The sequence below is a fragment of the Choristoneura fumiferana genome, chromosome 7, assembly GCF_025370935.1.
Source record: "Choristoneura fumiferana chromosome 7, NRCan_CFum_1, whole genome shotgun sequence".
NCBI classification, from domain to species: domain Eukaryota; kingdom Metazoa; phylum Arthropoda; class Insecta; order Lepidoptera; family Tortricidae; genus Choristoneura; species Choristoneura fumiferana.
Window position 1 is genome coordinate 3,134,593 of NC_133478.1, and position 27,514 is coordinate 3,162,106.

A 27,514-nucleotide genomic window follows, 5' to 3' on the forward strand; every position below is an offset into this window, starting at 1 on the left:
GAACTTAAAAGATTTGACAAAAACAGTAACAACAAAAACAGGGCTAGTTCAATAAAAAATTGTAAAATCATAGCCCTCAATATTAAAAGTAGGTGTAAAAAGAGTGAATTATTACATGAATATTTTTAAGTAAATTATACCTGGTGCCATCCACGAAGACGCGTGATTTTGTCAAATTAGCCATAATGACATTGTACTTAATAAGAACCACGGCATGTGTCATCGTGAATGACTCTACCTATACATTCTATTCATTACTCAAGTTCATAATATAAATGTCGTATACCGGGATGTCGTATGTCGTATACTACTGATCTACTTATCGTAAACAAATATTAATCATAAAAAGTCGTTTTCAGTATCATATAAAGTACTTGAGTTTATTACTTCTGTATTTCGGTTTTTATTTCCGGATCGTAGGTTATAGCTAAAGATCGACCACATCATCTTTCTTTCGTCGAGTTTTCTGACAGTATTCAGTATTGTAACTGCCGTTACTGTTAAAATACGTAAGACTATAACGAAAGTTAAACAATTGCATGTATTATTTTCAAGAACGTGTTTGCTTTTTGTCTTACGTCATAGTGCGACTGAAAAGGGGCAAATTTTTAATGAAAATACAACTTCAATTACTTACTCGTGTTCATACAAATCTTAGCCGTTTTCAAGCATTTAAAAAAATATGAGAGCTCAGAGCCAAAGGAAATTAATTATGCCCTCAATCCCTACTAATATCCCTACTTCCCTACTAAATATTATAAATGCGAAAGTAACTCTGTCTGTCTGTCTGTCTGTCTGTCTGTCTGTTACGCTTTCACGTCGAAACGCTGAACCAATTTTGATGAAATTTGGTATAGAGATAGCTTAAGCGCCAAGGATCAACATTAGGATATTTTATTCCGGTACGGGCGCCACCGCGCGATAACCTAGGTCCGCGCCACGAAGTCGCGGCATAAGCTAGTAATTTATATTCTTTGCTGCATTCGTACTCAATATGATTTCAAATAAAAATAATATGAACCTCTTTATTTTTATTACAAGCTTTTATTTATCACCTGTCCCATTGTCTGTCTGTCTGTAGTCAAATCTGCAAGAATCTTAAAGTCGACCAACTTCCAGCAGTCGGATTGACTTGAAATTAGGCATACTTATGTAAATCACGTGACAATACAATAATCTAGTAGTGACATCCTGGTGGTCCAGCCAGCATCGTCTCCGCAGGACGGAACTCTTCAATAGCATTGACTTGATATTTGGTATGCAAATGTAGTTTGGGTGACAATGCAAGTACAGTCAACAAAACCATTTCGGAGCTCTGCTCATAGCCCCTGTAGTGGAAGGTGAGCATAAGCCATTTGCTCGTTCTATCAGCGGCGTTGCTTACCCACGCCGGGAAAACGCGTGACGGCCTTACCGAGCGCGGGCGCCGGCCGCCGGCGCGGCCGCCCGGCGTTCAGCGCCGTCGCCACCGCCGACCGCTTCGACGAACCAGCGCTGCGCAACAGAAAATCTACAGTTAAACATGATGATGACACAATTTAACAACGCAAACAAAACTCACCTCAAATTTCACACATAAAATCACAGGAATCACCCAAACGCACACACAAACATCACGCCTGTATTCCCAAATAGGGTAGGCAGAGCACACGGAACGTTATCTACCGCTTCGGAGCCACTTTTAGCAATTTTAGGTGTGAAGTTTGACAGAAACGGTGAAATAGTGACAGGTGAATACCGAAAGACGTAGCGTCTGAAGTACAACACTCCACAGGGGGTGTTTAGTCCGTAGGCGTCTGGTGAGCAATGCCCAGATGAGTCGGGCATGCTGCTGAGACCAGGTCGGCAGTATACTATGAGTATTCTCCACCTCGCTCGAAAAAAAACATGATGATGATGGTGATGATGATGATGATGGAGTCATATTTAAGCGTTTCCAACGCCTCATTTTCCTGGTTACATTTTTTACGAATTGGCTGTAGATTTTGATGTCATTTTCGATTATTTGTTAGTTCCTGTATTTCTAGATAACTAAAAACCGGCCAAGAGCGTGTCGGACATGCCCGAAATAGGGTTCCGTAGGCATTACAAAAAAAAAAGTAATATTTTTCTAAGGATTTCGTATTTGTTAGGAGTATTCCAAGTTTAGGTATATTTTATACCTTAGGCTGCTATTTACTCTGAAACTACTAATAATTCTCAAGAAAAATTAACCGTTATAGTTTTCCTTGTAAGTTTGATATAAGTACATACTACCATCCTGAATTTCCTCAAATTTTTCCACCCACCTGTTTAGATTTTAGAGGGGGGGGGGACGTTACATTCGATTTTAATGAAAATTTGCACTTTAAAGTTAAATATTTTGCAAACAAATTACTGAATCGAAAAATCGTTTCAGCAACCCCATAATGGTTTTAAAAGACCTATCCAACGAGACCCCACACTACAAGATTGAATGAGAAAAAAATCACCCCCACTTTACGTCTATGGGAGGTACTCTAAAAAAAATTTATTTTTTATTTTTTCTTGTACCATTTTGTCGGCATGGTTTACATATATATTCGTGCAAAATTACAGCTTTCTAGCAGCCGCAGACGTACAGACAGACAGACAGACATGGCGAAACTATAAGGGTTCCGTTTTTGCCATTTTGGCTACGGAACCCTAAAAACTGTAAGTATTAGAATCTTCGGTCATTTTTACAAAAATAGTGTCAACAAAAATGAGACGGTTGAAAAGCTTGAATGAATAGTGATCCGATGATGATGATGGGACTGAGTTCGGCCATGTCGACCACTTCGACTCATAATTATTTGATTGGCGCTCATCCACTCTAAAATGGCTTACACAACTGACCTTAGCTGTGAACGACCGCTAAGTTAAACGTATTAATTTATGGAATCACGCGTTACTTAGTTAGCGCAGGTCCATACCAATGTTTTTCTAGTAAATTGTCAGTTAAAGTAAAGAGAGATCCGACGTGGACTGAGAACTTCATACATATTATACGACGATGACCATACCAAAATTTCTTTTTTCTAAAAAGAAATGGAATGCAAAATGCAAACTTCATCAGCTCATACTTGCTTCTTTTTCAACATTTAAGGGCCTACGCTAGCTGCCGCGGTTTGCACGGAGCGGGTGGACGCCTGTTGAAAAGTAGTATGAGCAGCGCTAACTGTGCGTGTCGCGTGCGACGGTATTTTACTTGCATCAGCGTCCACAGGCGTGCGCCCGCTCAGTGTACCCGCGCCAGCTAGCGTAGACCTTACCCCCTTATTCATAACTTAACAAGCCTATGTTAACTAACAAATGCTTTGTCCTTTCTAACAAAGCAAATGTCGAAGTGACAGATAAGGACAACGAATTCACGGCATTTTAACTAAAATAGGTTTGATTGTCGTTTATGAATAAGGGGTTAGTAGTTATTTTTACGTTATTTATTTAATTTTCCAGTTTTGTATCACTTTAAATTAGGAGTATTTAAGACAAATCCAAATGTGTTGCAGAATTTAATCAAATGTGCAGACCTGCTAGACGTAACAATGCATTTCTCATTTGTCTCATAAGCATTAGGTACTTACATTGTAATTACCTGCAGGGCTACTACGGAACTCGAAACTCGAAGTTCGTGTCGTGCGGTCCCTCGAAACTTATTACTATTTAATACGAGCGATAGGGACGGTACGATACGAACTTCGAGTTTCGAGTTTCGTAGTAGCCCTGCTGTACCCCTTTGTCTAAATTGGTAAAGTAATTTCCATATACAATATTAATACTTGCTAGGTACACCTTGTACGTTGTTCCACCCACTTAGCAGGTAATTTCTTGACGAAGCCCTTTGTTAATATCTAATATCTCACCCCCCGTGTCTCTTACGCCCAAATATCGTATTTATAAACGTCCAATATTTTATTAAGTAGGATAATAATTATATTAAGCTCTAACGTAATCAGTGATCACGCTATTAATAAAATAAAGGATTATTTATAGAAGAGTTGATTTTGACGGTCTCTACATCTGTCATTTAGATGGCGGATTATTCCCGGTAGTTTCTGTGGCTGTTCCTTGGAAGGCACTAGGTATTGCTTTTTTTTCGCCCTTGTTCCTTTGCAAGAACTGAAGGTGCTACCGCGAAAGGAACAAAAATGAAAAAAAAGGTTTAATAATAGCTTGTGAAGGAACTTGTGCGAAAAATAAGTTTTTGGTAAAATTTCATTTTTAATACAAGCTTTTTTTGCTGGCTGTACCCAAACTACATGGTGCATTCCAAATTTCAAGTCGATGCCATTAACCGTTGAAGAGTTCTATAAGTACTGCGGAGACGATTCTGGCCGGACTACCAGGATGTCACTACCAGATTATAAACAAAAACTTTAATTTAATGTCAATTAGAAAATTAAAAGCTCCAAAGTTCATTAAAAACTATAAAAAATAATTAGAATTACGATAAATTAAATTAATAAAATAATTGAATAAAGATATTTTGACTTTGATTTGACTTTGAATTAAATTATTGTATTGTCACGCAATTTACATAAGTACATAAGTATGCCGAATTCCAAGTCAATCCGACTACTGGAAGTTGGTCGACTTTAACTTACAAGATTTGACTACAGACCGACAGACAGACAGACAACGGGACAGGTGACTAAATGAAAACTTGGAAACAAATTGGAAATGGAAAATGTATGTAAAGCGCGGAATATAATTCGCGCGAATAAATATCGCGCGGAAAAAATTCTCAATGCGGACAGGGGCCAAATATACTGAAACCACCAAAGGTTAGAGACGTCGTCAATAAGGCTTCTGTATACAGAGTTCCTTATCCGGTTACTAGATGGCGTTAGGTTCGCAGCAACATGAAACCTTACGTGAGTCCTCGATCCAAGCTGCCAGCATCCCCGTCGTAGTTCCGTTCGTGGTCGAGGCGCTCCTCTATCCCGGGTCGGCGGTCCCAGCGGTGGTGGCCGCCGATCACAGGCCGTTCCATCAGAAGGCGCAGCAAGTCCAGACTCTGGACTTCCGCTGAGATCAGTCCTGCAGGGAAGGGAAGGGTAATAAGCCTGTAAACTCTGTCAGATGAAGTGATATAAGGTAAAGATAGGAATTATAAAGTCTGAGTCAGAATGCCCTTAATAGTCTTTGACTTTGGGCTTCTAAATTCCTTACTTATCGATCACCTTTAGGACATAAATGGACGAGTTTGATAATGAAATAATAGAATTATCATTAACAAGTTTCAGATAATCCTTAATAGAATACAACTGTGTGCGCTCTACAATACGACAGTATATAAGTAAGCTACTGCATCAGATTTTGATCACGTCTATGGATTTTTATTGAAGCATAATCCTTTTTAGCAAAGCCGCGGACCGGAAGACGAGCTGTCGGTAGGCCTCCATCAAGATGGAGCGACGACCTGGTTAAGATCGCGGGATCGCGGTGGATGCGAAAAGCACAAGACCGGTCTGAGTGGAGAGCCTTGGGGGAGGCCTATGTCCAGCAGTGGACGTCTTTCGGCTGACATGATGATGATGATGAATCCTTTTTAGGTTTTTCAGGGCTTTCAATCTTTGCTCCAGTGAAAGGTCGGATTTCAACTTTATAGGTATTATAAGTTTCTAAGAATAATTATCAACTTGTTGAAACTTTTCATACTTCACGTACCTAAACGCTAACAAAGAAACATAGGTTTTTCTGGCACAGGAACCGAACTGGTGGAAAAAGATTAAGAAGAAGTAAAAGCAGAAGTGAAAGAAGATTTTTTTTAAGCTGAAGTGAGTCACGATGAACCTAGCCTTATCCTATGAAGTTTGATATTCGAACTTGGATACGTGCTGTCTCGCTCACGCTAATAGTATTAGACAGGAAAGTAAGGAGTCCCCTGTTATTCCAACGCAGAGATATGAATATGTACAGTAAAAAAAGGGATTAACAAGAGAAACACGACTTGATGTAATACATAGTGTATCGATTTTATTCTCGATTCGGAGCAAACTACTTTCTGGTTGTCAGGTTGTCATGCAGTTATTTAATTAACACTTTGTTTATTTTTATACGGTCAACAAGAAGACATGAATGTAGGTATAAAGTAATACTAATAATTGTTTGTTGTATAATACAGATAACCTGGCATGTTTTTATGCAGGAGTATTATAAACATCAGCTACTGAAAATTAACCATAGGCGCGTCAAATCTCGAAGTCCTTCCCACTCAACCCTGCATGTTATTAAAGTGTGATGTTTTTAGTTAACTATTTGTTAGGGGAATACTATTGCCCAAGGGGCAAACAAATTGCCACGGCATTACCAAATGAGTTAAATAAAATGGATTCACTTTAATGGGATTCATGCATGAACACACCTCCATGTATCCATCTTGTACTAATAAATGTACGAGCAAATCTTAATTATAGGCTTCCGAAACTGTCTAATGTGATGTATTTATGTCATCATCATCATATCAGTATAGGAGTCTACTGTTGGACATAGACCTCCAGTTGCTTCAGCTGGAAGCTGCCTGCATCCACCATGAACTCGCGGCTTTATCCAGTTCATCCGTCCATCTTGTTGGTGGAGGTCCTACACCGCGCTCAAATTGACCTAAATAGATGTTTATCATTCCTCGGGAACAGTTGTTATCGCGGGATAAAAGTCTGAAAATTCCCGACTCCTGATATGATATATGCAAAAATGTATGGCAATCAGTTCAATAGTACAGGCGTGAAAACGAAGTACCTAAACAACGAGCTTACTTTCTCGTTTAAAATATTAGTAGGGATTACCATAGCATTTGAAATTCACATGTAATTGACTTTCCATATTGAATTCATAACGAACTCTCCCACTCCAACTATCTAGTTCAAAGCCATGCCAACGAAGACACCCACAAAAGTATACGTTTTTCTGATATATCGGCAGTTCATATCAGGGATGTTACGGAGCTCCGATTCCGTTTCCGTTAACTCGGAACTTCCGTTTGATATAAAACATCCGTTCCGGTTCCGTTACTTTTGAAACGGAAGTTATATCGGATGTCAATGCTTACCGCGGCGACTGGACATGAGCGGCGTACATCAAAAACAAACAGAAGGCTAATTCTGTAACGTTTCTCACTCGCGATCACAATGTAATGAGAGTTTTTGTATGCGAAAACTATCATTTGATTGTGATGGCGATTGTCAAAAACGTTACGCAATAGACCCTCATATTTTTAGTAGATCTACCTTTAACATCTCGTCCACCTATCACTAAGACTCCGATTCTTGCTCCGGTTCCGATTCCGTTTCTGGTTCCGATAAACTAAATTGTAAACATCTGGTTCCGCTTTCGGTTCTGATAAAACCACATCCGTTACATCCCTGGTTCATATCTAATTTAAATAAACTGTAGTATAATAGTGAAGAATAATATAGACCAATGTATTCGTACGTAAATGTCTTCGATATATTGTTTTGTTATGAGATTGCGTCCGACCTAATTTCAATTTATATTAGCTTAGGACTCAGTTATATATCTCGCCCGGTAATAGTTTCCCCAACAAAAGAAAGAAAATATTCACTCGTGACATTACGAAAGTCTTACTTATTATTTCATACGAGTGAGAGGGACGGTACGATGCGAACTTCGATTTTCAAATTTCGAAGTAGCCGCCTTATCCAAATTGCTGCATATGGTAGGTAAATTGTACGCAACTTTGATGGCATCTCACAATCCAGATAGGTCTCGCTAAGATGGTACAAAGAATAAGACACTTCAGATAAGCAGCAAAATTTACGTACATTAATCAAAATGCGTGCCCTAATCCTATCCTGAATAATCCTTTGAAATCATTAATTGTCACACGAAAGCCTCAATTATGAATAATGAATTCTAGAATATAATCCGACGATAGAAAGCTCAAAGTGTCACAGCGACTTAAGAATAGGCGGGAGATTACCGTCCAGGATATCTGTGCAATTTAATGCTCTATTTTCTGAAGAACCAAATTATCGCTATGTACATATTCGTACAATAATATGTCCAACCTGATTCATCAGGTATTATATTCCTTGAGGGCCATAGAGGTGCATTAAAAAGGAATTTTTCAATATTTTCAATAAGATATTGCTTAAAAACATATCATTAAAAAAAATCTATATCAATTAACAATTTTTCTATTTATTTATTCACTAGCTTTTTTCCGCGGCTTCTCCCGCGTGGAATTCGGTTATCGCGCGCTGTTCCCTCGGGAACTGTGCATTTTTCCGGGATAAAAGTAGCCTATGTCACTCTCTGGCCCATAAACTATCTATGTCAAAAATCACGTCGATCCGTCGCTCCGTTTTCAAAGTCAAAGTCAAAATATCTTTATTCAATTTAGGCTATAACAAGCCGTTAATATTATAAATGCGAAAGTGTGTGTGGTTGTGAGTTTGTATCTTTGTATGTTTGTCCGTCTTTCACGTCGAAACGTCGTGATTATATCATGGACAGGATATTTGGAAATAATTCCGATCCGCATTAGCGATCCCTTCAAATAGCGAACCTACTGTGTTAAAAATAAAGTTGTGTTAAATACTTGTGATGTATAGTATCATTTAATAATATTGTAAATCTGTTTTAAAAAATACCTCGTTGAGTTTCTTGCCGGATTCTTCTCAACAGAGGTTTTCCGAACCGGTGGTAGATTTTTTGACATTCATAAGTGCTTGTTATAGCCTAAATTGAATAAAGATGTTTTGACTTTGACTTTGATGAGAAACTTGACTCAATTCCCAGCCTAAGCTTTACTTGTTTTCCTCAACATGTTCCAGTTTTTACCTAATTTGGTTAAAAAAAAAACTGTTTCAAAAGCTCAACAAATGGCCAGTATGTACGGAAGAACAACCTTGTTTTCCCTCTAAAACAACTTCCTTGTTTTAATTCACTTAATATTTAAGGAGTTCCTGAGATGAGAGGACTAAGGTGCTTTTGAGATTAGACACGTAATATATTCATTGCACGTGCGCTGTAAAATATAAGTTTTTGTTAAAAATATCATTTTTAATACAAGCTTTTCTTGCTGACTGTACTTGCATTGTCATCTAAACTACATTTCTGCACCAAATTTCAAGACGATGCCATTTACCATTGAGGAGTTTCGTCCTGCGGAGACGATCCTGGCCGGACTACCAAGATGTCACTGTCAAATTACATAACATACATACATTGCATGTTAAATAAAAGCTTATAAAAACTATTAAGGCCAGTGTAGATCTGCGAGGAAATTCGTGGAAGTACATTGCGGCCCTCGATTGAACACCTCATATTCCTTCGCCTTGCGACCTAGCAATGTAATACAACTCGAGCAAGTTTTACGTGCAGATTCACTGTGCTGGCCCTATGTTACGAAATGCAAAATTCGAACTTCGTACCTATGTTGCCGTCCCACTGACGCTTATCTCATTTAGTACGCGAGTGAAAGGGACGGCGCGATACGAACTTCGTTTTTCCAGTTTTGTAGTAGCCCCTCTGGGACGAACAGGTTATAGGTGAAAAAAAAAACTCGAGATTATTTATCTGTTGTATGTCGTCAATAGTAACGTGTCCGTACAGATAGATCCATATTTGAAAAATTGCTTCAGTGGCATATCAACTCTGTGCACTACCTAACCTACTACATACAAGTACTACAGGTCATTAATAATAATTGACAAGTTTTCATTTTTTTAACACCTGTACGAGTAAATTACTACAGGAATCGATAGAGTTTTGAGTCCTGAACATGGGAAAATATTTATTTTAATCTATTTCTCCATATTTAAAAAGTACATAAAATTTAAAAAATATATCCTAATTTGCCAAAACTATCACAGGATAGATATGTTTCCTTTGCCTTTTTCGCCAGAAAAAGGAGCTGTCATAATTTTGACAACGTCTACGTCAGATTTGCATGATCTTTTTTTTTAATAGAGACTAGACAAAAGTACCTAATGATCTATTGTTTGGAGTTATGCCCTTTTAGAATAAGCACATTTTAAAATAATTGTAAAAAAATAATAATAATCGTAGCGAAATTTTAAAAATATCAGCGTCTTTCTATTTTCAAACAGAATACAGAGAACGAATCAAATTATAGTCTTAGAAATATTAAATCTTGTCAATTGCACTTAATTTTTTCGCTTATACTATATTATGGTGGCCTAGCGGTTTGAACCTATGGCCTCTCAAGCAGAGGTTCGTGGGTTCAAGCCCCGGCTAATCAAACCTCAAAATTTTTCGAAATTCATGTGCGAAGTTACATTTGAAATTTACCACGAGCTGTACGGTGAAGGAAAACATCGTGAGGAAACCTGCATAAACCCTCGCGAAGCAATTCAATGGTGTATGTGAAGTTCCCAATCCGTAGTGGGCCCGCGTGGGAACTATGGCCCAAGCCCTCGCATTCTGAGAGTGCCTGTGCCCAGCAGTGGGACGTAAATAGGCTGGGATGATGATGATATATACAGTGTTCAAAAAAATATCCCTAAAGCGGAAAGAGGGACTAATAAAAAACTGGCGAAGTGCGAGTCGGACTCGGGCACCGAGGGTTCCCAGTATCTCTGAATACCTAATGTTAATGAGCGCAATAGAGAGCAAGGCCGTAAGCAAAATGTATGCAGTGTGGGACCATTGTAGATTGGTTACTATTATGGATAAATAATTAATGACGTCGAACAGCACACGTCCTACGGCCGATATGGTGATGATGAAATCTAAGTTATGTTGTCATAGTACTAAGTTATCCGAAGTAAGTAGGGTGGAGCGATTTTTTTTTTGGATTTTGGATGCTTTCTAGTGCTAAAAAGTTGCGATTTATTCAAAGGTTCATGAGAAAAATAAAAATAAAAGTACTCAAACCTACTTTGAATTCCGCAAAATATTGAGTTTTTACTTAAAATTATGTTGTCATAATAAGTTCAAATATACCTTAGTTTAAGTAAAACGCCTTTGTAACGCACTAAATGTATCAAAATTATAAATGAAATAGACTGCCAAAACTACCAATACCACCAATTTTCGTTTAGGCATATGTTTATGTCATTGTAACACGAAACTATATGTATTGATACAATTTTTGATTGAAGCTGAAGTCCCGTCACTTTTGAGCTTAAAAAATATTTATTTATTCTTATGTGAAATTACGAAGTTTTCATACAAGAATCAAAATCTTCGAGTTAAGGTAGAGGGCTAAAACATATGTCGAAAAAATAATACAAAACTATTTATGTAAGAAACTATGCCATATGCAAGTTTTTACAGGTAAGTATTCGAGACTCAATCAAACAATTTTTTTTTCTCCATACATAGACGCTCCACCCTATTATTAAGTGCCCCATCTCCGAAGTAAATGCACCTCTCTCGCTCTCTCGGTGACAAACGAGATAGTTCGCCTGAATAATGACTTAATTTTAGTCATGTAATGAGCTGTACTTAAGATAACATGAAAGAATTGTTGTTTTGTAGATGATGGGGAGGGGGGGGGGGGCTACAAGGTAATTCGAAAATTGAAGTTCGTACGTACCTCTCACTCTCGTATTAAATAATAATATAAGCGTCAACGGGACTTTCCATAAATATGCAACCCGATATGGACCCGGTATGCATACGGTATAATTACAATTTAATAAAATTTCTTGCTTACGGTCTCTCATATGCGACATATTGAATGGTGTATATTTCTTCATATGCGACAAAAAACTGATAGCGTTTGAAACTCTCGTAGAACTACCCAAGGAAAAACAACATCAGAAATGCTATGTGGGTGCAAAAAGTCATTTCCTTATTACATTTCGGGGAGGAAAAATCACAAAATAAACAAGAATTTTCATCAATAGCATTTAGAGGCGGCAAACCACTAAGCTTTATTACCAATGTGTAATTAAATAACACGTGCAAGTTTGGTCAATAATGTCTTTCAAGACAAAAAATAAATTTTGGGGCAAAGAATCGCCAAGGGGGACAGGGAAGGGGAAATGAAAATTACCTAAACACTTTAATACCTAAATCTTTACTATCTTAATGCTGTTTGTACCTTATGGTTAGTACCTTCATCATTTTGGGAGTTGGAGCTGGGCCCAGTTGCATAATAATCCGGTTATAACGACGGCCAAAGGACCGGTGATTATACGTCGTACTAACCGAACGCCGTCCTAAACGAACGGATGTACTTTATGATATGTTATTTATGTACTTACTTATAGATATTTTTTTTTATTGTTCATACATTTGACGACCAGATGGCCTAGTGGTTAGAGAACCTGACTACGAAGCTTGAGGTCCCGGGTTCGATTCCCGTGTCGGGCAGATATTTGTATGAAAAATACGAATGTGTGTTCTCGGGTCTTGGGTGTTTAATATGTATTTAAGTATGTATCTATATCTATATAATTATATTTATCCGTTGCTTAGTACCCATAACACAAGCTTTGCTAAGCTTACTTTGGGACTAGGTCAAATGGTGTGAATGGTCCCGGGATATTTATTTTATTTAATTACACAGTGTAAATTGTTTCTGAATAAAAAAACTGAAACTAAAACACCATGCAACCATTTCATAGTTAACGTTATCATAGTGACATCGCATTAATTAACAAGGAAAATCGTAATGACTTTTTCTTTGCAAAGGTTCCATGGTAGCTCATGAGTTAAAGTACCTTACAAGTACACTTATACTATTTTGCTTGTGTTTTATTATGCAATTGCATGATCCTTAGTTTGAGGTTGGTTAACTTGGTTCCAACCCACACCAAATTTGTGAAGGTTTCCGTGAAGATATTTCCAACGCGGGCGAACCCGCGGGTTGAAGCTGTTGTTAAAACAACGTAAACAACAACAAGAAACTATGGAAATATTGGGCTTGGTCTGAAGCACTGCGTTTGTTTGTAAAGATCAGGACTTACAAGGACACTTATGTAACTTTATTTTGCGTATAATTAAATCAAAGCAAAAATACTCAAATAAAGTTATTGCGGCCAGCCTCGCGATTTCGAAGCCAATCAAACACTCCTACAAGTTGGTAAATTACGATTTCGTGCAGGTCAGTAATTTTCCAGTTTGTGATGAAACGTGCTTATGTTCTTGTGGAAATTTGTAAGTAAGACGTTGGTAGCCTTTGGTAGACAGATAAGATAACATGTTGATAACGTATAATCATCCCTTAATTTTTTTTCCCACACGGGCCCAGAATAAACGAACATTACAAGTTAAATAAAAGCTTGTGAAATTACCCGATTTAGCGCAGGCTTCATTGGACACCAAAAAAAATGTACTTACTTATTTTATAAATAAGTATTCATTTGATAAGTGGAATGCACAGGGTGTTACAAATTTCATCGAATACAGCGCAATGAGCGTGAAATAAGAACCTGTTTCTTAAAATCGATATTAAGTCATTTTGGCACCCAATTCAAATTCTTGGGACAACTGTACTTAGAATCCCTGATAAGTATATGTTCAACAGAAATCCTCGATTATAATCTCAGGGAAGTAGAAGTATCATTCGCTTTTTTTTATACAATTGTAAAACAAGTTTTATAATTTTATTTTATAAATTTATAACTAAATCAGTACCAAATTAACTACTTATTTGCATGAACCAAATTATATTCAAAAGATAGAGGGTTTAGTCACTTTTCAATAGGATACAAAATAAAATTATTTACTAAGAAAAAAATCCAGAAAAAAAGAAGTGAGAAATGGGCCAGGAATCAACTTGGTTAGCTGTACCTAATCTAGTAGAAGATCCGTTTAAGAACGACCTTCACTTACCTGTTTAATGGATAAAAAGCAAAAAAAAACCTGACCAAAGTAAAAAAAAAACTACAACCGTCATTCAAATTCGAACCAGATTTTTTACAGCTAGGTAACCCTAAACCATCATGTTTGCAGTGAAATAGCGCTTATGCGATATAATATTAATTTATTATACAAATGGGTAAAAAAAACTAGAATTGATTTACCTGCCAACCCGTTGTTATGACACGACAAAAAAAGACAACATAACGTTTATACATTTTATATGCTTCATACTTTCGATTGGTATTAAAATTTATTCGTGAAATTCATAACTACCTATATGAATTGAACAAATAGGTTTTTTTTTAATATAGTTCGGACAGGATTTTTTTACCGAACCCACTCGCATACTAAATTTGATATAAAATACTTTTCATCCATTAAACAGATGGGTGCAAATCCTCTCTAATTCAGATCTTAGACTAATCCGGATTTCTCGAAGCAAATTCGCGCAAATAGAAATGATAGCTACCGCTACCATGCAGTACAAAATCTAAAAAGCAAATGAAATTCCTCATTCATCATGGTACGTTTCAATTGGATTACCGGTAATAAAACGGTATGAGATTTATTGCTAACGGGCTATTAATTACCGTTATTTATATGTCTATGTAGGTACAGAGCTCCGTAGGTATATTGTAAATTAATAAATAGAGCACGCAACTTTTTACTCTCATCACAACCACAATACGGCGAGTCGCTAAAAAAATTGAAAATGTGTTCCTTAAAAAACTAGATAGGTATTACTACAATTTATTTATCACATTATTATTTTATTATGTACTTTTAAAAGGAAAATTATATGTACTTATATCTTCAGTGGGTACTCATTACTATAAAATGTGAAAATCAGTATTTAGAAGCACATCAAATTCAAAGAAAAGGCTAGTATTCATTTTCATGAAATTGTAAATGCAAAATTACATGGTCTTCATTTTATTTAAGATGCTTTGTTAACTAGATGGAAAAAAATAGTCTTTCCAATTGAGCCTTTTGATCAGTATCGTAAAATTACGGGTGTCGTAATTTTTTTTTACCATTTCGCGGATTTGATTCCCGTTTCAGACAGGCGATTATTCAAAAAATCTTTGAATGCAGTTAAAATTGTTTTTAGGATCAAAATGAAGTCTCCTTTCAATAAAATTGTCTATATACAATATTTATGATACTTTCCCTCCATGTGGGACGGTCTTGGGACATCCTGTACCTATATCGTGTTTCCACTGTTGTTATTTATTGTACATTCACTAAATTGTTTTAGTGTGTGTTATTTAATAAATTATATTATTATAACTAGACACTAAACACTATTCATTCAAGCGTGACATTAAAATATCTTTCAATTCTATTTGTGCTTAAATCATTACAAAAACCAGCGACCAGCAAACGTAATATCTAGGTGTTATTTCCATTCGTGGCGTTCCGTATCATATTCCAAAGGCCCTCAAACAAGACACCATTCCCGAAGTACAATAAAAAAGCATCAAATTATCTGTCAATGCTAAGTCTAACCAGATCGCGTGTCTAATATCTGACGTTTGACAGAAAAGGGACAGTGATGCCGATTGTGACAGGATATGGGATAACAATGAATGTAACCTTACGCTAGAGTTACTAACGAATTTGTCCCTTCGGCTAATAATATACAATACGCAAAATGTGCAAACATAAAAATGTACATACGCAAAATCTACATCATGACAAACGTACAGTACACGAAATGTACAGTACGCAAAATGTACTTACGCTGAAAGCACATAACGCAAAATGTGTAAAAAGAAAAATACACATTTTGCGAATTGTACAATGCAAAATGCACAATCCGCAAAATGTGCTAAAAGCAAAATGCTCAATCGTCAATCGTACAAAACGTTAAATGTACAAGTACAAGTATACAGTAAGCAGGGTGGTTCTCTCACTACCGCAATTTTCTCAGAGAATTTTAAATTAGACTACGACTTGATACCTCTGATCTATAGACACACGCATAGAGACAAAGTGTTGCCAATCACTACAAGGTTCAAGTATGTACATTTTGCGTATTGTTATTTTTCCGTAATGTACAATTTGCGTGTTGATCATTCTACCTTTGTACATTTTGCCACTATCACGTGGAGTACATTTTGCATATTGTACAATTACCATATGTACATTTTCATGTTTGCACATTTTGCGAATAGTGTGCATTTTGCGTATTGTATATTATTAGCCGAAGGGGAATTTGTCATTCGGTGTAAGTAAATGGAAAATCGTCCACTTGAAATGACCAATACCCCTGGTGTTGCAGATGTTTATGGGCGGTGGTGATCTCTTACCATCAGGAGACCATTGCTCGTTTGCCATCCAGTCAAATAAAAAAAAAAACATTTTGAATTTGGACCAAAACGAATACATCCAATTATTTGGTCACTTTTTTACGAATTGGCTGTAGATTTTGATGTTGTTTTCGATTTTTTGTTAGAGTTCCTGTATTTCTACCAGATAACTAAAAAACAGTATTAAAATATTCGGCCATTGTGTCAGAAAAGTGTCCAGAAAAATGAGACGGTAGAAACGCTCAAATAAATGCCCATGTGTGTTGTTTATGCAGATGTTTCTCTTTCTAATGAAGAGACCAAATATTTGCATTTTTCTAATTTATTTCTTATGTCATAAAAAATCCAATCCTTGTTTACTTTACTCCATCTTTCACTGATAGCTCTAGCGACACCGCGGACACTGGCCGCGACACTCCGTACATCAATCTCCGAGACAGCGCACGTGCCGGCACAAAACGACGAGTGTCGGACACCGGTTGCCAGATCTACAGAGATATCTGTAGATATAGGCAACGCAATCGAAACATATTGTCATTAAGGTGTTTCCATACAAATTGCCGCGAAAAACCTAATCTGCTTATGTCCTAGAAACTTGAAATTAGGTGTGAAGGTTATTCAATATGAGAAATGTTATTTTTTATATCTGTCTGTTCTGTCCTTGTCAGTAAGAGCGTTTATAGATTATCCGACCCGATATCGGTATCGGACGCCGATAAGATATCGGGGCAAGTAAAATGTATAAAATATATGATCCGATATCGGATCGGATAATCTGAAAGACAGGTACATGCAGGTTGCAGGTGGCAGGAACTGTGCAAGGTCCGCCCGGATTGCTACCACCATGCAATACCCCTGGTGTTGCAGATGTCTATGGGCGGTGGTGATCTCTTACCATCAGGAGACCCACTTGCTCGTTTCCCATCCAGTCGAATAAAAAAAACATTACATATTTCATACATTTTACTTGCCCCGATATCGGTATCGGCGTCCGATTCCAATATCGGATCGCATAATCTGAAACCTCCTCTAACCATCTAAAATTACCCCACGCTGTTTTTCTTAGGATAGGGGCTTTGATAACACGCACTGGATATTCATAGATACGTACCTTACTTACTTATCCATACTTAAGATTATAAATGCGAAAGTGTGTGTGTTTGTATGTTTGTCCGTCTTTCACGTCCAAACGGAGCGACGTATCGACGTGATTTTTGGCATAGAGATACTTTATGGGCCCGACAGTGGAACCGCCCGAGGGAACAGCGCGCGATAACCGAATTCCACGCGGGCGAAGCCGCGGGCAAAAGCTAGTAGTTATATACTAATACATATATACCTTAAAAAAGCCGTGGTGGCCTAGTGGTTTGACCTATCGCCTCTCAAGCAGAGAGTCGTGGGTTCATACCCCGGCTCACACCTCTGAGTTTTTCGAAATTCATGTGCGGAATTACATTTGAAATTTACCACGAGCTTTGCGGTGAAGGAAAACATCGTGAGGAAACCTGCACTAACCTGCGAAGCAATTCAATGGTGCGTGTGAAGTTCCCAATCCGCACTGGGCCGCGTGGGAACTATGGCCCAAGCCCTCTTGTTCTGAGAGGAGGCCTGTGCCCAGCAGTGGGACGTATATAGGCTGGGATGGATGGACATATATACCTTTATTTTGTACTTTGTAATGAGGAAGACGTTTTAAAAACAGGTAAATGTGCCTCATGCGGAAGAAAATAACAGAAAATACACGTTTTTGATTATGATAAGTAGGTAACTAAGTTTCCCTCCGCGGTCGGTGGCATATAAGCAGGTTTGACTCAATTAACTTTATCTCAAGTAACTTGCAATAATTACTTCTTAGTTTCTTTGTAGATTTTTGTAGAATCAAATTTGTAGTTTGGATGACAATGCAACGTACAGTCAACGAAAGTTATAGTCAACAAAAAAATCTTGTGTTAATCTTTGTGTATTTAATGTGGTAATAGACGTTGATATATATTTATCTTGAATCATTATTTATGTTTCTGTCCGTACTATTTTTTATTTCTATTAAAGTTAAAGTTAAAATACAAAAACACAACAGTTAAATTAGTGTTAAAAATACAATATTTTCCATTTTACAAAGTAAAAGTAACTAAAAATATACAATACTGTTATGGTTGGCAACCTTAGCTGCAAGTGAATAACCGGATTATATTTTTAATTAAATAAATTGAATTCTTTAAAGGTTATGAAATTCGACAGGATGACAGAATGGTACCTCACTATGGTACTCATATAATTTGTGAGTCGGTATCCATCTGTGCGTCCGTTTGTCACAAGGCTACATCTTTTTAGCCGTAACAGGTAGACTTGAAAAATTAGTGTGTTTAATACTTGTACCTAACTATAACAACATTTTTTTATAGCTTATACGGTGCCCCACTGCGGTGCTCCACACAAAGTCAAAGTCAAAGTCAAAATATCTTTATTCAATTTAGGCTATAACAAGCATTTATGAATGTCAAAAAAATCTACCACCGGTTCGGAAAAACCTCTGCTGAGAAGAATCCGGCAAGAAACTCAACGAGGTATATTTTTTTTTAAACAGATTTACAATATTATTAAATGGCCATATCTCTGGCCTCGGCAAAATGTTGCCAGACCGGCTGGAATCGTTACAAATCGTCCCGCCACCTCCTTTCAGGCCTACCTCTGCTCCGGTGCCGTCGCATGGAACCCAATCAGTGGTGATTTAGGCCCAGCGAACCGGATGCATCCGGCAGACATGTCCTGCCCAGTCCCACGTGAGTTTGGTCGTCTTCGTCCCCACATCAACAATTTGAGTTTTGGAGCGCGTGCAAATAATAATATCCAGAATTAAGTAAATCCGTCTTAAAATAAACGAAAACATGGATTTACGGCCTGTTTAAAAGGTTCTAAAGAAATTAAGGATGAAGGATCAAAATAAATGCCCATTATGTATTTCGTATGTCATTATTTTTAAACTGTATTTTGACACGTTCCTTACAACCAGTGCCGCCCCACAGCTTTCATCAAATTACGGTTTTTTACTACCTCCCCGGGGAATCGGCTTTTAACGCATCTCTTAATTAAAACCTTGCTAACGATTCACCTAATAGTGCTCGGCAACTATGGAAATAAGTTTTGCAGTAATTCATAAAATACTTCCAGCGAGTAGCTAAAAACCTCTAGGTATGGTAATTCACTGAAGCTTTTGCCCGCCACTCCGCGGTAACTATGCAATTAGCCGGGATAAAACTATCCCGTATCCTACCCCGGGACTCAAAGTCTAAATAACAGTGAAACTGTGAGCCTGCTCAGGGTTGTGGCCTAGGTGGCTACAGTAAATCCCACCTATCCTCACTGTTACTTTTACGCACACTGGCGAGCGCACACACACACACACACACACACACACACACACACAGTTGCATACACACCTACTGTTTTTAGTTTAAGCAACCCTCCCCCCCCTGTTTTGTCACTTTACCTATTTAAGTTTTTTGTCTTTTTTTTTGTTTTTTGAAATTACCCAGTGATTTTAAGTTTTTAAGCTAAATCATGTAAAGAGTTACCCGAGTGTACCCGATCCCGGTTGCCACGTGACAGGCTTTGCCTAGTGTGGAACAACGGCAATGCAATTTTGTAATGCGATACCTTTTCAATAAACTATATATATTTTTTTTTTTAAGTATCTGCATGACGAATTTCATCTAAATCGGTTCAGCGGTTTAGACGTGAAGAGGTAACAAACAAACATACTTACAAACTTTGGCGTTTATAATATTATTAGTGGGATTAACTTATGTGCTATTTTGGGTTCACTAATATGTTGCATAAATCGAATCTCGTAATTTAGTTTTTCATAACAACCTTTAGCAGAATCATTCATATCACCGAATTACTTTTCGCATATATTTTCTCATACTACTTATCATTTCTCATAATTTTGTAAAGCAGAATAATATACATTATAAAGTTATGAATATGCAAAAGTATCATTCGGCTAAAAAAATATGAGATACCTACCTGTTATTGATATTATGCAAGATAAAGGGAACCCGCTATTTTGATATCCGTTAACTTTTAGGAACATTCAACTGGTCAAATAAAGTTAATATCTCTGAGACACTATTGGCCTAATTCTTACTGGTTAAAACGTCGAACTCGTGCACCGAGGGTTTCGTACAAATTTGTAGGTGGGTATCTATAAAATATCCAGTGGATATTAGCAATAGCTCCTCTCCGAAGCAAAATGTGTGCAGGGATCGTTTTAGATGCTTATAAACATAGACAGACATAAAAGATTAAGATTTGCTGACTTTTCTTATAAGTCATAGTCATACTGTAAGAGCTACATTCATACTAAAATTTAAGTTTCTAGGACAACCGGAAGCATCCTACAGGTTTTTTCGGTCACTTCAATATTGGTAGGTATGCGTAACATATTCATTCAATGAGTATCTTTTGATCGTCTTCACTGCTCCAAGAGTCAGCAAGTGAAAAATCCGCTGTAGGAAACGGCGTATCTGACTGTGCCAGACAGTCTGCCAACAGATCGTGCGGAGAGCTTTATCCGGCTCTACCACCGCGGACTCCTCAATGTTGACCACGACCGCGCTGCCAAGAGCGACACGACTAAGAAGAAGAGGGGTCAGCAAACCTGAGTGTTTTGAGTGCTTCAGTTTGATAACTTTACACGTTCCCGAGAAAATAGGTCTTGATCTTGACGGACAATAAGGTGATCCTATAAGGCAAACGTTTTCAAACGGTGTGCCGCGAATATTTTCAGGTGTGCCGCGATTGACAAGATTTCATTTTTTGAACACCTGTAAATTACTACAGGAATCGAAAGAGTTTTGCCTCCTGCACATGGGAAAATGTTTATTATATATTTTTTTCTCCATATTTAAAAAAATACAAAAAAAAATAAAAAATATATCTGAATTTGCCAACACTACCACAGAATACATATGATTCCTTTGCCTTTTTCACCAGAAAAAGGAGCTCTCATAATTTGACAACTTCTACGTCAGATTTAAGTGATCTTTTTTTTAATAGAGACTTGACAAAAGTAATGGATCTATTGTGTGGTAGTTTTGGAGTTATGCCCTTCTATACATATAATAAAGCTGAAGAGGGTCGAAAGTCTGTACATGGAAGATATTCGAAAAAAAGTTGTCTGGGGATACTTAGAATCGATAACAGAACACGTTCCAACAGTTTTTAGAATTTTTGTCTGTTTGTCTGTTTATCTGTTTGTCGTTTATTTGACCGCGCATCACGTGAGAACGGCTGAACGGATTTTAATGCAAACTTTACTAATCTGACGAGAAAATCCCCGGCCAGGTTATAGGCTACAAAAATTCGACCCTTAGGGTATAAAAATTCAACCCTTAAAAGTGGAGGTAGCTACTACATTCGATTCGATTGAGTTAAGTTTCCACCTTCAAGTTTTCAAATACGTGCTATGACTATCAAGTACCCTGATAAACTAACAGATGGCGCTGAAATTAATAAAGTTGTGACTCGAGTAAGCCACTGAGGAAGGATTTTGCCAAATTAACTGTAAGTTTAAAAGAGGGAGTACGGATATCAACAAATTTAATTGAATAATTTAATTGATTTACTAATACGACTAAAATTAAACGACAATAAAGTAATTGCCACACATTGCAATGCCATCTTTTGGAGAACTGGGTAAACAGTAAGTAATGGAGTAAACTAATAAAAAAGAGTTTACTTACATAGTTACTTAGTTTTTTAGCATTAGAAAAAGGGTAAACAATCTTGACGAGTCTTTTTATTGAAAAACGTTTTAAAAAACAGTTGCTACTACTTTTATGATACCAAAAGCATATATTATATCCTTGCTAATTGTTACTATTTGTTGTGACTTATTTGCAAAAGTTTTTTTCAATATAAAGACACATCAAGATCGCTTGCCTTCTTTCTAATGCTAAAAAAAGAAGTATAAGTAATGGTAAAATCAACACACATATCAACACGCGTACGAGTATAAGTATCGCTATCGAGTACCCTGCTACACTAACAGATGGCGCTGATTTAGCCAAATTAACTAAGTTTAAAAGAGGGTGTACGGATATCAAGAAATTTAACTGAATAGGTAATTGATTAAATAATACAACAAAAATAAATGAATTGCCACACATTTCACAGTGCCATCTTATGGAGAACTATGAAACAAACGAGTTAACATAGTTACGTAGTGGTTACATCAACACTCATATTCAACACGCGTATAATTAATTAATATAAAAATGTCATAAATTATTCTGTAAGGTATTTATTGTATGGGCCAAGTTGCCCGAAATAAATGGATTTATTACGAGTATTATTATTGTGGCGTTGTAAGGGGTAGGCCTTTTTCGATCAGTGGACCTCTTCCGGCTGATGATGACGAATTATATCGCATCCATATCCATACGTATTGCCTCTTTTAAGCACTTAATAAACAACATTTTTCTCTTTCTTTTGCGGAGTAAATTTAGAACGATTTCGGATTTGGGACTCGCATTTTATAGGCTTACCATGCCTTCCGAAAAAAACCAATCGACTACCAGGGGCACGGCACGGTCTCAGGAGTCTGAGGAAAGACCGCGATGGGAGACTCAGTGCCGCTCTAGCGGGCAGGCCGCTTCGCTTTCGGCTGAAACGGCAAGCCAGCGCGAGGCTGGGTTGCGATCCCAAGACATAAGTAAGCGAAGAATAAAAATCTTATTTCTTGAGCAATTTAGATGTGAAACTTGGTGATCATGATCAGATTTTTCAGTTGATTGTTTAGCTGTAGTTTGAAGGGATTTTTCGAAAATTCCAAGAAACGGCCAATGCGGGACATTAACTTCATTCCTATCGAGTATTGTGTAAATATAAAAATCTACGCAAACGAAGTCGCGGGCAAAAGCTAGTTTAGAATAAGCACATATTAAAAAATTGAAATAAATAAATTAATAATCGTAGCGAAATATTAAAAATATTAGCGTGTTTCTCTTTCCAACCAGAACGAATAAAATTATAGTCGTAGAAATATTAAATCATGTCAATTGCCAAGTGTACCCACTGTAACAACTGACACGTGGCGTGTGCGATTCGTACCTAAAGGTGAAGCCTCCGCCGTCCGTAATGTATCATCATCCCATAATCCCAGCCTATATACGTCCCACTGTTGGGCACAGGCCTCCTCTCAGAATGAGAGTTCTCCGTTATGTTATAGGTACATATTATAGGTATACTGTACGGAACTCTCTACACGCCAGTCCGCACTTGGCTATTTTTAGTGGTGTGCCGTGAAACATTGATGAACGAAAGTGTGCCGTTAAAACCAAAAGATTGAAAACGCCAGCCATAAGGGTTCCGTTTTTCCTTTGGAAGTATAGAACCCTAAAAATGTAGGAGAGCAATTATTTATATTTATTGTTTGTTTTAAATATGTGTAAAATAAAAATGTTTTTCCTGGCTTAAAGTAATTACAAATTTGAAATAGGTAATTAGAAACACGAGTACGGTGGGTGGTCGACGCTACTGTGGCTACCAAGAAATTGTGAATTTACTTTGTCTAATTAGCTTCGTACAGTCACAGATGATCTCTTATCATCAGGAGACTCACTTGCTCGTTTGCCATCCAGTCGAATAAAAAAAAAAAAAAAACCAGCACCAATATCTGACACAACAAACAAGCGTGCATAAATATCTGTCACGACTCTAGGGCCGGAAGGACGTGTCAGATATTTTTGCACGCTCCGCTGTGGCAGATATTAATGCTGGTGACTGTACATACAAGGTTTCACGAAATAAATCCTACTAATATTATAATTGCGACAATTTTAAAGTGCGTTGCGTGCGTCTTTGTTACTCCTTCACACTAAAACGGCAGACGAAACGAGAAAGAAAGAGAAAACCGTACCACTACTATGAGTTTACAGTGACCGTACTCGAGAGCGACGGCGAAAATTATTTGTAGAGGCGCTGTACAAATCTCCATACAAATAATTTACGCCATCGCTATCGAGTACGGTCACTGTAAACTCATGGTACTTAGTGGTACCGATCTCCTGTTTGGAGTGCCGATTTTAGCAAACTAGTTTCATTGTAAGTATGCGAAATGTAACATTTCTAGGTTTAATTTCTTAGGACTGGGTATCAAATAATCAGTATAAAAATCAGGATAAATGAACTCTAGTGTCATGTCGGCACTGTGGTAATAACTTTAAAATTCTCGTATTTATTGGCATATGAAAAAAACTTTTTTAGGACTAAAGATAATATAAACAGAAGTTTTATTATTTTGTATCAAACAAGAACATTTTTTATACAAGCTTTTATTTAGTTTCAACTGTCCCGTTGTCTGTCTGTCTGTTTGTAATCAAATCTTGCAAGTTAAATTCGACCAACTTCCAGCAGTCGGAATGACTTGTAATTTGGGATGCTTATGTAAATTGCGTGACAATATAATAATCTGGTAGTGATATCCTCGTTATCCAGCCAGGATTGTCTCCGAGAGCGGAACTCTTCGACAGTTAATGGCATCTACTTGAAATTGGGTATGCAAATGTAGTTTAGGTGACAATGCAAGTTAAAAGTCGACAAAAAGTACAGTCAGCAAAAAAAGCTTGTATTAAAAATGAAAATTTTACCATAAACTTATTTAACATTTCAACGTCAAACGTCACGCTGCAGAGCACGAGCCTTTTCTCAGAATTAGACGGCTTGGGCCATAATTCCCATACGGGCCGAGTGCAGATTGATAACTTCACACACACCAATTTTTGCGGGTGGGTGCAGGTTTCCTCACGATGTTTTCCTCAACGGTAAAGCTCATGGTAAACAAATGTAATTTCGCGCATAAGTCCCGAAAAACTCAAGAGGTGCGACGTCAGGCTCGAACCCCACGACCCTTTGCTTAAAGGTTAAACCGCTATAGTCTACATTAATAAGAGGGGTACCTACCATGACTTGTTTTATATGAGTTTTTCAAACGTCTGTCAATAAATATTGGCGTCATAGATAAATTTAATTGCTCAATATATAGTTAAAAAGTGTAGCCTTTCATTGCTGAGAGCCTTCACTCTTGTCTTTGTATGTTGGAACTAAAAAAAGTACTGAATTCTAGTCTCATATGTTTTAATAAGCACAAATTCTGCTGATTTAAAAATACGAAAAGATTGCCTCAAATTCGGCACATTCTGTGTCAGGACATACGACTCTACTAAAACCTACAATAACCCTTCTTCTTCACAGTCGGGTAAAACATGAAAAACGAGTGCTCATTGACAGTATAGGAGGCGTAAAAATGGCGACATCGTTGTAGAAGGAAATACACACGATGACATACAGGTAGGTATCTGTTCCTCTTATGAACTAAACTAATATACTTCTAAACATGAGTTAATAACTGTTCCGTTTCTGGAACTTTGCGACGCTGATGAAGTTTGTGCCAATTATAGAACTTTTATATAACAAAGTATCTTACCTGTTCATTGCATTGTAAGTTTCACAGTATAACAAAGGGGACAAAAAAAACGCAACAAAGTGAAACTAACAAAGATATGAATTATTATAAAATAGTAACAAAATAGTAAAAGATGATAATAATTTAAATCCTTATGTATTTTTTCTCTCTGTGTACCTGTTTCTGTATCGCTTAGGTTTGTGGTGTACAATAAAGAGTAATTTTATTGTATTGTATGATTATTAAATAGCTGAAAATCTAAGAGTAGTTTGATCAGAATCGAGAGGAGGATCAGTTAATATTTTGTAAACTATCGATGCTCGAAATAAATAATATTGAATATTATTTTCTTAAATTACACGATAGTTTAAATCAGGTTTTGTTTTATTTTATCTTTTACTGCGCCCAGTCGAAATGTTTACAAATGCGACATGCTAATTAAACGTTTAAGCGAGGTTGCATATAATTTTGGTGGGTTAATACAAGCAGTTTTCCTGTCAGTATTGTCTTATTTCAAAAACCGGCCAAGAGCGTGTCGGACACGCCCAAAATAGGGTTCCGTAGCCATTACGAAAAAAAATAAGTAATATTTTTCTAAGGTTTTCTTATTTTATACGGAATCTTCCAAGTTTAGGTATATTTTATACCTTAGGCTGCTATTTACTCCTAAACTATTAATAATCTAAGTCTTAAGAAAACTTAACCATTATAGTTTTCCTAGTAAGTCTGATATACTTACTACCATCCTGATTTTTTTCAAATTTTTTCACCCACCGGTTTAGATTTTAGAGGGGGGGGGCTCGATTTTAATGAAAATTTGCACTTTAAAGTTGAATATTTTGCAAACAAATCACTGAATCGATTTTAAAATACCTATCCAACGATACCCCACACTACAAGGTTGGATGAGAAAAATCACCCCCACTTTACGTCTATCGGATGGAGGTACTCTAAAAATTTTTTTTTAATTTTTATTATACCATTTTGTCGGCATAGTTTACATATATATTTGTGCAAATTCACAGCTTTCTAGCATTGATAGTCTTGAGCAAAGCCGCGGACGGACAGACAGACAGACAGATAGACATGGCGAAACTATAAGGGTTCCGTTTTGCCCTTTTGGCTACGGAACCCTAAATACGGCGAAAAGCAACTGACAAAGTACAAATTACAAGTGTAGAAGTAGAGTTACTGACTTAGCAAAATATACGATTTTTTTAATAATAAAGATAGGTTGAGGTTTTTGAGGTTTTCAGTTGGTCTAATACAAAGAGGAAGGAGAGGTCTAATATAACATAATGTCAATCCAGTCGTTAAATAAAGTAAAAAAAGTAAATTTCCGCAATCAAAATTTACTTTAACTGAAGATTTGACGCATTTTTTAAAATTTTAACGTAAGCTATCTTTGAAACTTTCTACGATTCAATTTAAAATAATTAAAACAAGGTTATTATAAAACCAATTTCAAGTCAGTAGACCTATAGAATAACGAAACCGAAACTTTGTTTTTTTTTTTTAATTAACAATTGTCCGAATTAACCGTCAAAAGCTCCAGGCAAAAAAAAATGTTAGATAAAAAAATAGTGTAAGTTTCAAATTTGGACACTGACCGGCGAGCAGGGCTAGCACGGCGGCGGCGCGCGCTGTCTTCATCGTGGCGCGATGCGTTTGCCGCGCGGCAACGCGCCGCGCGCCTTATATCCTCGCTGGCACGCCGCGGGGTTAGTAAAGTTTGAGTTGACTCCTGAAGTTACCGGTGAGAACAAAGGTGAGAACAAATGCAAATCTGGCCATAGAGTTGCCACTCTTTTTCTATATAAGTACTTATACTCTTTGGGTGAGAAACACATCGCTGTTTTAATTTGACGGTGACACATCTCAAAATTCTAGGGCATAACATTTTAAAATATTTCACTATTCGTAACGTTCAATT

At 37.0% G+C, this 27,514-nt stretch overlaps 1 protein-coding gene across 1 annotated transcript in view; it reads right to left on the bottom strand.

The window, feature by feature from the left end:
* The window catches only part of LOC141429508 (uncharacterized), a 45,992-nt gene extending 18,752 nt beyond the window's left edge, over positions 1-27,240 (bottom strand). Inside the window, exons 1-3 of the mRNA XM_074089836.1 lie at positions 27,192-27,240; positions 4,875-5,040; positions 1,385-1,494 (exon numbers count right to left, since the gene is read on the bottom strand). Coding sequence (XP_073945937.1) covers positions 1,385-1,494; positions 4,875-5,040; positions 27,192-27,234 — 319 coding nt within the window. The 5' untranslated portion in view covers positions 27,235-27,240. The remainder of the gene's footprint in view (positions 1-1,384; positions 1,495-4,874; positions 5,041-27,191) is intronic.
* Positions 27,241-27,514: the final 274 nt, after the last annotated feature.